A 12306-nucleotide genomic window follows, 5' to 3' on the forward strand; every position below is an offset into this window, starting at 1 on the left:
CCCCGCTCCACGCTCTGTCTCTCTCAAAAATAAATAAACATTAAAAAAAAATTTTTTAATAAAAAATAATTTTAAAAAAACAGGCATAAAATTATTCCGTCCAGTCATTATAACCTTTTCTAAATGCTGACTCTCAGTGTCTATCGGCATCTTATTGCGACTGACCCAGGAACCACACGTTGACGAGCCTTGAAATAGATGACTTGGGAACAGACCGCTTCTTTCTCTTAGTTTAATTTTTTTTTGTTTTCCAAAATTACCCTTGACTGTTGATAGTGTTTCCTTAGAGAGGTTATCCACAATTGCTCAGTCATTTTTCTTAAAAATTAACTTTGACACTGGTCCAAATGCTTGGGGACGTACCCAAGATTTTCTATATAATGCTGATCAGTGTTTAGGAAAAATAGAAAGGAAAAAATAGAAAGGACACTCCTTAGCAGCGTATACTTTAAAGTCTATTTCATGTGTCAGCAAAGCCTGTTAAAGACAATCACGTTTGACAGGTAAAATCACATTTCAGTGGTTACACCTTATTGTATACTCAAGTTTTATTAAACTATGGAAGTATTCAAAATCTCTTCTTTTTCTAAGGAAAAAAAAAGTAGAAACTGTCTCTTCTGTCCATAAAAATCCCATCCATGGAATTTGTTAGTCTTCCAAGTTTCTCGTTGTGTTCAGTATAAGATCTATCAACTGCACCGAAGAGTCAAATGAGTATTTATAGCCCTAAAGCTGTTTTCAGAGATCACACGTTTGGATCAGCACCTACAGCTACATTACTTCCTCTCTGATACTGCTCCCCTGCTGTCCCCTGCTGTCCCCTACTGTCCATAAGCCATTCACTGTTAATAGATAAGACAGTTACCAAAAAAGACAGTTCCTTCCATTCTTTTTGTCCCCTCTTACCAGATACCATTTGATGTTTAAGCTTATTTTGCCAAGGAAATGGTTACCTAAGTTCCCAAGCCATGTGTCATGTCTGGTATGACATGCCCCAGCGTATTCGTAGCTCAAGAGTCCTGCTCTAGCCCACAGTTCCACCACCTCGGCCCCTACCGTACTGACTTGTGCTCAAGGACGGGACATAAACGCCTTGTACCTGGCTGTCCTTGCTCATTTTAAAGAAATCTTTAAGTTGTGTTATAACTCAACATTGATTTCTGCTTCTGTGTCACGTCTTGTCTGTTCCATTTTTAAGAGTGACCCAAGTTACCAAAGGCTACCGAGGACTCTGTTAGGATGGCTCTGGTAGTGTCGCCACGAATACTTGGTTTTGTTTTCCATTTAATTATCTGTTTGGTCCCATGCGTCTCCACTTTCCGTGTCATTTCTCTCCCTACTCCCACTGGCCAACCATTCCATTGTGTTGTATGTGCCTCATTTTATTTTTAAAATACATATCTGTGTGTGTGTGTGTTGGCATTCATTCATTCATTTTAAAGAGAGTGTGCAAGTGGGGGAGGGGCAGAGAGAGAGAGAGAGAATATCTTAAGCAGGCTCCATACTCAGCACAGAGCCCAACGCAGGGCTTGACCCTGGAATCATGACCTGATCCAAAATCAAGCATCGAATGCTTAGCCAACTGAGCCACCCAGGTGCCCCGGCATTTATTTTTCAGTCGCATAGATAGCATCATGTTACAGATTTTATGTTGGTTTTCTTCTCCAAATTCTCAAAAAATTCTCACTTTATTGATCCAGGATCCAATCCAGATCCTGTGGCATTTAGCTGCCATATCTTTTTTCCTGAGTGACGTAGTATCTCATTATAGTTTTGATTTTTGTTTCCCTGATGCCTAACGATGTTGAGCATCTTTTCGTGTGCTCTTGGCCATTCATATATCTTTTTTGGAGAAGTGTCTCTTCAGATCTCTTCCTCAGTTTTGAATTGTCTTCTTTGTTGTTGAATTATAAGACTTCTTTATATATTCTGATATTAGATCCTGAACAGATAGATGCTTGCAAGTCTTGTCTCCCATTTTGCAGGTTGTCTTTCCACTTTCTTCATACCATCCTTTGATGCCCAGAAGTTCAATGTCGATGATGTCTAAATTATCTATGTTTGGTCTGGTTGCTTAGGCTTCTGGTATCACAGCACCGTGTGATACTAAGATTTATCCATGTTGCTGGATGAACATAATCCATTGTTTTTAACTACCTGACCATTTTCCGTAATGTATATTTACCACATATCACCTGCCCCTCCCTCACAGACAACCACTTTGTCTCTGGTCCTCATTATCACAAACTCTCTGGATACACCCGCATATACGTACTTAATACGTGCCTAATGTGACCAGGTACTGACCGACTGTCCTCCATAATTGTTGCACCTTCACCCCCACCAGCAGGCCATGGAAGCTTCCTACACCTTTATGTGTCCACCAGTGCCTGGTGTGAGCCTGATTTCAAACCAGCCGCAGTGTGGGAAGTGTCCTCTCATTCGTGTTTAATTGCATTTCTTTCATTACCCATTAATTTAAGCATCTCCTCAAATGCTTGTTTTGGGGCTTTTTTTTCTTGTTGTGAGTTGCCTCTTCATATCTGTTACTCATTTTTCTTTTTTTTTTTTAATTTTATTTATATTGAGAGAGAGAGAGTGCAAGCAGGGGAGGGGCAGAGAGAGAGAGAGAGAGAGAGAGAGAGAATCCCAAGCGGGCTCCATGCCGTCAGTGCAGAACCCAACGAAGGGCTCGTTCTCATGAACCATGAGATCATGACTGGAGCCGAAATCAAGGGTCGGATGCGTAACTGACTGAGCCACCCAACTGCCCCTCCTTTACTCATTTTTCTTGTGGGATTTCAGTCTTTTTCTTATTGATATTTAGAGATTCCTTGGGATAGGTATTAGTCCAATTTAGTTTAAAAAAATTTTTTGAGAGGGTGCATGCTCAAATGAGGGAGGGACAGAGAAAGAGAGAGAGAGAGAATCCTAAGCAGTCTCCTTGCTTGGTGCAGAGCCCAACGTGGGGCTTGATCTCACGACCGTGAGATCATGACCTGAACTGAAATCAAGAGTCCGACACTTAACCAGCTGAGCCACCCAGGCATCCCAGTGCAATTTAATTTTAGAAAGTACAAAGATCTTTTCCTGTCATCTGTATGTTAACTTTACCATCGTGCCCTCCACTGTACAGAGATTCTTAATTTAGATATAATCACATTGGCCAATTTTTTCCTTATGACTTAGGCTTTTGAAGTTTCATTTAAGACGTGTTCTCCTTACCCACCCCATGTCACAGAGATTTTCTCTTATATCATCGTCTGCTAGATTTATAATTTTACATTCAGTTCTTTAATGCATCTGGTGCCTCCCTTTTATTTGTAGTTTTAGGAAGGATCCAGCTTTATTTTTTTATTCTTACACTGAGCGGGCTTTTATAGCACCAGCTATCAGATAACACTTCTTTTCCTCATTGATCTATGCAGCCACCGTTCCTGTGTGTTTGCATCCCCTTCCAACATGAGTCTCCTAGCTGTTCTGTGCTATTGATTTATCTGTTCTTGGGTCAATTTACATATGTATTTCCTGACAGTAATATACATAATATGTGTTTTAATGTGTGTGTGTGTGTGTGTGTGTGTGCACGTATGTATATCCACACACACTTTTTAACAAATCTGTAGCTTTGTGGTAGGTCCCAATATCTTGTCTGTTAAGGCAAGCTTTTATCCACCCGCCCCCTACACACACTCCAAATGGACGAGATATTCATGAAACTCTTCCATGTAAAATTTTAGAGCAAATTATTAAGAAACCCAACTGCGTGTTTTATTCGGATATATTGGATATATATTAACTTCGGGGGAATTCATACCTTTAACTATTAAGTTACCCCACCTAAGAGCCTAGGATGTCTCCATCATTTGTGCCCCTTACTGGAGTTTGAGGAGGTACTCTTACACAGTTCTCATTTATTCTTGCAGAGGATGAGTCACGATCCATTGTAATGTCTGTAGCCGTAGTTTAACTACGGGATTTTGTGTTTTTTCGTCTGATAATACACTTTTCTCCTTAAATAATTACATACAGAGACTCCCGCAAAAATATAATCCTCACTGAGGGAGTGATCTGCTTAACCCATTGCTTTACTATCTGAAGAACTTTCAGATAAAATGGAGAGAGAACATAAGCCTGTTTGGCATCATGGAATAAATATTTAACTTTGTGAAGTGGAACGGCTCTTAACACGGAAGTAAATCGGAGAAGCCATGCAACATGGGTTGAAGGACTAACACTGGAAAAAATACCAGTGATGGAAAGTTTTATTTAACCAGGAAGAGGACAAGGAAAGAACACGTGACTGAAAGAGGAAGCACCAGTGTGTGGTTCCTTGTGCTGCAGTGACATCTCTCACCGAAGGGAAGGGTAGAGGAAAAGCTGAAATTGATCAGCTTATTTGTACTGTCCTGAAGTTAAACACCTGTCATTCTGGCCAAGCTAGCGAACCCAAAAAGTTCTCTAAATTGGACTTCTACTAAGGAACAAGCATCTCCCACTCATCCTGTCCATAGAAGTAATTTCTCCCATCAGTTTCCGTTCCCTTTAAAATGGTGGCCACGAATGTACAATGACAGACAAGAATTCAGCTACAGAATGGGCACTCAAGGTTAGAGGCACGTAACTTGACATTGATGTACCCTGTAAGCCAAAGTGGAAGGACATCTGGGGATTTCTTGTGGGTGCAGGAATATAAACATACATGAGGTGTGATCCCTGCGCTCGAGGAGTGCATGCTCTAGCAAGAGAGGCCGGTATCGGGCTCGCTCTGAAAGGAGGCGGTAAATGCTATGACGACAGTGTGCTGAAGGGTGAGATTTCACAGAGAAGGTGACACTTTGAAGAGGAGCTTTAGTGGGAAGGCAGATGTGCCCAGGTGATAAGTTTGGACAGTATCTTATGAGCAATAAATAGTTACCACAGGTTTTTAAGTAAGGCAGAGGCGGGTTTCAGTTTATATGTTAGGGCTAGGATCCAGGATGTGGATTGCAGGTAGGATTGGTAGCAAGGAGACCAGCAAGGAGGGCCAGCGTAAGTAACTTGTTAAGCTAAAGAGGAAAATAAAATTCATGATAGTAATTTCTATAATTTTTTTTTAATGTCTATTCATTTTTGAGAGACAGAGAGGGACAGACTGTGAGTGGGGGAGGGACAGGGAGAGAGGGAAACACAGAATCCAAAGCAGGCTCCAGGCTCTGAGCTGTCAGCACAGAGCCTGACATGGGGCTCAAACTCACAAACTGTGACATCATGACCTGAGCCAAAGTCGGATGCTTAACTGACTGAGCCACCCAGGTGCCCCCATGATAGCAATTTAAAAGAGCAACCAGTGGCACCTGGGTGGCTCAGTTAGTTAAGCCTCTGATTTTGGCTGAGATGATGATCTTACAGTTCATGAGTTCAAGTCCTGAATCAGGTGAGCTCAAGCCCTGCTTTGGGTGAGCACTGCTTGCTTGCTTGCTTGCTTGCTTGCTTGCTTGCTTGCTTTCTTTCTTTCTTTCTTTCTTCCTTCCCTTCCTTCCTTCCTTCCTTCCTTCCCCCTCCTTCTCTCTCTCTCTCTCTCTCCCTTCCCTTTCCTTCCCTTCCCTCTCAAATAAAAATAAAGAGCAACAGATTTCCATTTCTCTCTCTCTCTCTCTTTCTCTCTCAAATAAAAATAAAAGAACAACAGATTTCCATTTCCCCCCATCTTCCCCCCAAAAAGTTCACACTCCACTCTTCCTTTCTGAAGCACTTGACTTTAAAGTGTTGAACATTTTTAACAAGTAAGGTAAAATTTCAGAATGTGCACTTTAAGAAAAATATAACCTCAAATAAGATTTCATCATTTTGAGGATTATGATAATGTTAATCATAATAGAAACATGTACATAATGGGTAGATGCCAGGCACTGTCTGAAGCATGTACATTTATAAGCTTGTTGGATAACGATAACCCCATGAGGTAGCTATAATTCCTTTTATGGGTGAGGTGATTAGAAGCACAGGGAATGTGAGTAATTTCCTCAAGAACACACAGCTAGTAAGTAATAAGAGGCTTAACCCCTGTCAGTCTTGCTGCAGAGTTCATGGCCTAATTCACTAAGCTATGGTCCCTCTCTCTGGTATTTTCAATATCCTATGTTTAGGGGAGCCTGGGGGGCTCAGTCGGTTAAGCATGCGACTTCGGCTCAGGTCATGATCTCACAGTCCGTGAGTTCGAGCCCTGCGTCGGGCTCTGCTGACAGCTCAGAGCCTGGAGCCTGTTTCAGATTCTGTGTCTCCCTCTTTCTCTCTCCTCCCCCACTCATGCTCTGTCTCTCTCTTCTCAAAAATAAATAAACGTTAAAAAATTTTTAATATCCTATGTTTAACATATGGACAAGATAAGCATTTGGAAGTTTCAGCTTGACGGATAGGAGTGTGACAGCCTTAAGAGTCTCCCCTACCTGTCATCTCCCATGACCTGCCACCCAGAGGCAGGTGGTTCCCATGCTTGGTCATGAGAACTGCCTTCAAGGAACAGCAGCAGGTGTGGAGCCACTGGCAATGATACAGAAAGAAATGTTCAGTTTTGTCCCCTGTATTTGTGCTCTCAGAAAACAGAAGCAGTGAAGCCTTTATCGACATTTGTTGACACTCAGGATGATTCTATAAGTGTGTCTTTGGTATTTGTGCCAGGCAGAGCAGTTGCTCCTCTGTGAACGATGCGGGTTAGAGGCGTGCGTGCGGTTTGCAGACTGGCTGCTGTGTCCAGCACTCCTGAGACCTGGCGTTTGCTGGGTGCGGGGCATGCGCTCCAGAAGCCCATAGAATGGGCTGCCGGATGGCTCCTGGAGCTCTGTCTTCTCGATGCTGTTGTTGAGTATGTACACTTCCGATTTCCTTGTTGTGCGGATGACCAAAACAAGGCGGAAGAGGCAAGTGTGTGCGGTAAGAATAGGGCTCCTGTTCTCTTCACACCTAAGCAGTGATCACAGCCACAGGGAGGAAATGGTAACATCCCAGTTCCAGACGGCCGGCCGCAGTGCTGCTCGTGCCGAAGTCACTAGGGTCGGGAACCCTCTGTGACGGTCTCACTCCCGTAGAGCACTTGGCCTCCACGTCTTTATGTACAAAGGGTCATGTTTCCTGTTTCCTCATTTGAACAGAGCATCATGGCCCGCCGTCAGGAACAAACTCCGCCCGGCAAAGCCCCGCCCTGCAGCACAGACCCATGGGACAGTCACAGGCCAACCACGTACCTGGGGACAGGTGAGGCTGCTCTCCCCAGGTGCGGGCTCTTCCCTCTCATTTCCCCCTTCTTCCGTACGCACCCCCACTCCCGCCCCCGCCCCCCCCCCGTGAGGTCAGAATGAGAACTCTCGTGTTTTCCGCTGTCAGATACCTTCCCAGCTCCCCCCCCCCCCCCCCCGCTCCCTCGGTACCTCATCCCTCCTCCAGCCTCATCCCAGGGCTCAACACAGTCATCCCATCATGCCCGACAAGCGGGGACTGGAGAGAAAGAAGTGACAGCAGCCTCTGGCTCCGCCACGCTCGGTCCCCCTGATTTTGGCAGGGAACCCCAGACCCACACGCATTGCTGTCTTCTCAGCCTGCCCGAGCGGTACCTGTAGGCACTTCCTCACCTCTTTTGTTGAAAATATTAGCCACGAAACAAAAGCGAGGTTGTCACAAATTCAGCATCTCCCCGGGCATCGGCGCTGCGGAGAGCTATTTCTCCCCGGCAGGGTCAGCTCCTCTGCCCTCTGGTTCAGCTGCTTGATTGCAGCTTTCCTTGATAAAAACTGCACCGAGACGCCCTCAAAATAAAAACCAGACCAAACCAACGTGGGATGTGGACAGAGCTGACGCGGCTGTTGACCGCCAGACGCACCTAGCGTCTCTGGCTCTCGACGCAGTCTGCCTTTCCGGCGGCCGGTCGGGAGAGTGGCAAGCTCAGCTTTGAAAAGAGACTAACCTGCCTTGGCTTTCAGACTGGTTTCATTCTCTCCGTCCCGGGAGTGACTGGATTTCTCTGTTCGTAGAGGTGCCGTAGAAGGCGAAATCGGGAAAGACGTCTCCGCCTCTTACCGACACTCATGGTCTGACCACAAGCACCTTGCCCAGCCTGACGCCGCCATGATTTCCGTCGTAGGCAGCCGGCACAATCAGGTAAGCAGCTACCCCCCAGGTGCAAACTGTTCTTTTCAGTGGCTAAACCGCTGACACTGGTGAGTTTTTCTTTTTAAAGAACCTAGGGAAAGCCTTTTATTGTTTTTATTTATTTTGAGAGAGAGAGTGCGCATGTGAGCACATGCAGGGAAGGGGCAGAGAGAGAGAGAGAGAGAGAGCGAGAGAGAGAACCCCAAGCAGGCTCAGTGCTGTCAGCGCAGAGCCTGACATGAGGCCCGATCTCACGAACCGTGAGATCACGACCTAGGGCAAAATCAAGAGTCGGACGCTCAACCGATTGAGCCACCAGGCGGCCCAACACTGGTGAATTTGTCTTGCAAATCAGTTCGGATACATTCGTCCCCCAAATGTCTTGCTGCGTGTTTGGCATTCCCTTAGCTTCCCTGAGAGAGTGTAAAGGGTAAAAAAGCTTACCCTGACGTTGGAGAAACAAGCACCCCCAGTCAGGTACTTAGAAATAGCAGGGTTTGAGTTCATCAAAGTAGGGTTTGGGTTGGGGTTTTTTTTTTTCTTTTTTCAGGAAAATTAGTCATAATCTCCTTAAAGGAAGCATTTCTCCAGACTCTTTTCTCTGATAGTTCTGTTGCCCATTGACCAAATAGTGGGAAAAAAACATATAATCTTCACATTAACTTGGGCTGCATTTGTAAAAAATTAGGTAGCTCTTCAACCCAAACTCCCATTCCTTTCTTATGACCTAGAAATGCACACGGACTGTATAAATGCTGTCTTCCAGCGACAAAGGTAGTCTTTCTTCAAACTGTCACTAAAGCAGTCCACGAAAACTTGTTTTCCTTATGCTCTTTCTCTCCCAGAGCCTTGGCTGTTACCCAGTGGAGCTAGAGCGAGGCCCCCGGGGATTTGGGTTCAGCCTCCGCGGGGGGAAGGAGTACAACATGGGGCTGTTCATCCTGCGTCTGGCTGAGGAGGGCCCCGCCATCAAAGACGGCAGGATCCACGTGAGTTCGCTTCCGTCCACAGCCTTTGCTTCTGGCTCCAGACTGGGAACTACTGAAAACAGTTGATCAAAGGGAGTGCAGAAACCCCCCAGAGCTAAGCAGCCAGGTTTTTCCATCACAGAACCTGAGAGCAGCCACTCCTGGTTTGACGTTCTGACCCCTGGCAATTCCGTGTCCTCCCTCGAGAGTGCTAGGCTGTAGCTCGGTGACACTGTCCTCACCGTCTTGACTTTGGTCCATAAGGAAATTTACTTTTTACTGACATCATCCACATTTGAGGGCAAATGGACTCATAAATAAAATATCCTTTTCATCTTATTAAAAGTCTTGGAAAAGCCAGGATAAAACAGAATCTTCAACTTCTTTCCAGAAATAATAGGCCCAGGATTTTTTTTTTTTCCTCCTAGCTACCCTACAGAGGTAGCCAGAGATCAAAAAGCATGACTCTCCGAACCTTTACTATGATCTGAAAGACTATAATTCGCATGGGTCATGATCCATCATAGTTGCCCTCAATTCTGAAACACTAGCTTTGGACAGGGCAACTGCAGACCAGATTGTTTATGGGTCTGCACATAAGGTATTTTCCCTCTTTCTCTGAACATTACTTAAAGAGGAATCTTATAGAGGGGACGTGTGCTGGCTTCAATTTTTTAAAAAAATAGCCCACTGGCATCCCGTTACTTTATACATTAGATTTTACATTTAATGTACATTAAATTTTAAATTCCAGACAGCCTCCCCCCTACTACTCAAGAGAACTTTGGACTTCCTCCCTCTGCCACCAGTTGGCATCTGGGAAGATAATTTTTTTTTAATCAGATGGTATATTCTAATAATGATTGCAGTTCTGAATTTTCCACATCACTGCCCCGTTCCCATGACTCATTTTGTAAACATGTGTCAAGTGTCTGCTTTACCCAAAGCTTTATGAGTGAGAACTGAATGAACTGGGAGAAGGGGTGGCCCTAAACCAAATAAGACCCCACCCCTCTTCAAATGACCAGACCTGTGCACAAGGTCAAAAGGCGGGGAGTATGAGTGGCTATGAGTGGAGATTTCATATGAGTGGAGAATGGGTGGCATTAGAAAGTGGGTTAGGATTTCAATAGAGAGAGCTTGGTCTTTTTTCTTCCCTCTCTTTTTTTTTTTTTAATCTGGGTATACTTTAAATCTGCCGGTTTTTTAAAAAAAATCTCCCATTGTATTGTCACAAAAAAAACAATCAAACAAAAAACTAGGATGTAATTTTTAAAGTTTTTTTAAAAATTTTTTTAATGTTTATTTTTGAGACAGAGAGAGACAGAGCATGAGCAGGGAAGGGGTAGAGAGAGAGGGAGACACAGAATCTGAAGCAGGCTACAGGCTCTGAGCTGTCAGCACAGAGCCCGATGCGGGGCTCGAACTCGCCAACTGCGAGATCATGACTGAGCCACCCAGGAGCCCCAAAAACTAAGATATAATTTTCAAAAGTTGGTTCCAAATATAACCCTCACATGCACTAATCTCACAAAACAAATAAAAGGCAAACAGGCCTTAAAGCAGACAAAGTCTGTTTCTAAAACATGTCATTCTTTACAAATGAATGGGAGCTTCGGACTTTCAGGGTTAAATCAACTCTCATTTCAAAAGATCTGATGTTTGAAAGGGAGCTATTACTACCATGCCCAGGTTTGTTGTAAACTCTAAGAAATCAGCTTTTCAGAGAAGAATTCTTTCTCTGGCTACTAAATTATCAAAATCTTGACTTGCTAAGGATCATGGCTGCTTTGTACTAATGACAACTTACTCTGGTGCCACCGCCCAAATGATGAGAGTTTATCTCCAGCAAATTCACACTGCAGGGCAACCTGGGCATCCCTTTCTGCCCCATCCTCCTGCCTCCCTTCTCCCCTCCCTCTCTTTGTTAGGCTGATATCTGTACTTTGTGTCCTGTGCCTAGTATTTATTTCAGTATCTTCAGTCCTTTTATTTTTAGAGAGAGAGAGTGCAAGCAGGAGAGTGGGGCAGAGACAGAGAGAGAAAGGGGGGTGGGGGGAGGGAGAATCTCAAGCAGGCTCCTTGCCCAGTGAAGAGCCCGACGCGGGGCTTGATCCCACGATCCTGGGATCATGACCTGAGCCGAAATCAAGAGTCAGATACTCAACCAACTGAGCCACCCAGGCACCCCTCCAGTATCTTCAGTCCTGATCTGGGGCCTGAATATTCATACTAGATGCTCTGTAGACATTTGTTGGAAGTGTAGAATGGATGACAAATACTAATGAGAGAATTGGGTTTTTTTTCAAAATCAGCTCCCAAAACTTATTACTAGGTAGACAGGACATGAGATAGATGAAGTAGTTAGCAGGCAATGTAATAGTGTCATTCAGGAAAAAAAGAAAATGGGAGCCTGTGATATAGATGGAAAAATGCTGAGAGTCAGGGGCATCTGTACATTTAGTGAGTCCTAAGCCATCCGTAAATCTGGTCGAGATCTGAGGAGGACAGAAAAAGGTGTTCTGGGCAAAGGCAATGAGATCAGCTGAGTGGGAAAGTCTCACATTCGGGAATAGTGTCAGATTTAGTTAGATCTTTACTGCAGGACAGAATCAGATTTAGAGAATGTCGTCTGTCGTCTTCCAGGTAACATGTGTTTTCACTTAGTTTTAGCCCCACAAAAACCCTTTAAGGTAGGTGGCATTTTCCCCACTTATAGATGTAAAACTGAGGCTCTGGGAGACTAAGTCCCTTGCTGGCCTCACTCAGCCTGTGCCGGCCGTGGTGTGGCCCAGATCTTTGGTCCTGTGAGCCCAGCCCAGGTGTTTTCACGTCAGGCCACGGATCATGCCTGTCTGGATTAGGCTGTTCCAGGGAAGTATAGAGGTTCTCAGTGCCTTCTAAGAGAATGTAAGCAATGTGCTAGAAACATTGTGTAATTTTAATATAAACTGTAGTGGCTGTGGTTGACAGAGTAACTTTTTTGAGGAGCATAATTTTTCTCTGTCCCCTCTTCCTACTTCTTCCTTTGGTTCTCCTATTCTCCTTTGTTCCTTTCTTTGCTTTCTCTCTCCTCTCCTCTGTCCCCCATAATTTCATTTTTCAGTAACACAAACTTGAACTGTTATTTGTTCTATTTATCAAAAGATGCATTCATTTTAAACAACAGAATTTTCAAAGAATATTCACGTTTCCCTCTCACAAGTGCCATTTT

General features: G+C 44.4%; 1 protein-coding gene across 2 annotated transcripts in view; it reads left to right on the forward strand.

The window, feature by feature from the left end:
- The window catches only part of MAGI3 (membrane associated guanylate kinase, WW and PDZ domain containing 3), a 248042-nt gene that overhangs the window by 228780 nt on the left and 6956 nt on the right, over positions 1-12306 (forward strand). For both annotated transcript variants that reach the window (XM_030324312.1, XM_030324313.1), the window contains exons 17-19: positions 7131-7233; positions 8007-8133; positions 8970-9113. In XM_030324312.1, coding sequence (XP_030180172.1) covers positions 7131-7233; positions 8007-8133; positions 8970-9113 — 374 coding nt within the window. The remainder of the gene's footprint in view (positions 1-7130; positions 7234-8006; positions 8134-8969; positions 9114-12306) is intronic.

The sequence above is a fragment of the Lynx canadensis genome, chromosome C1, assembly GCF_007474595.2.
Source record: "Lynx canadensis isolate LIC74 chromosome C1, mLynCan4.pri.v2, whole genome shotgun sequence".
NCBI lineage: Eukaryota > Metazoa > Chordata > Mammalia > Carnivora > Felidae > Lynx > Lynx canadensis.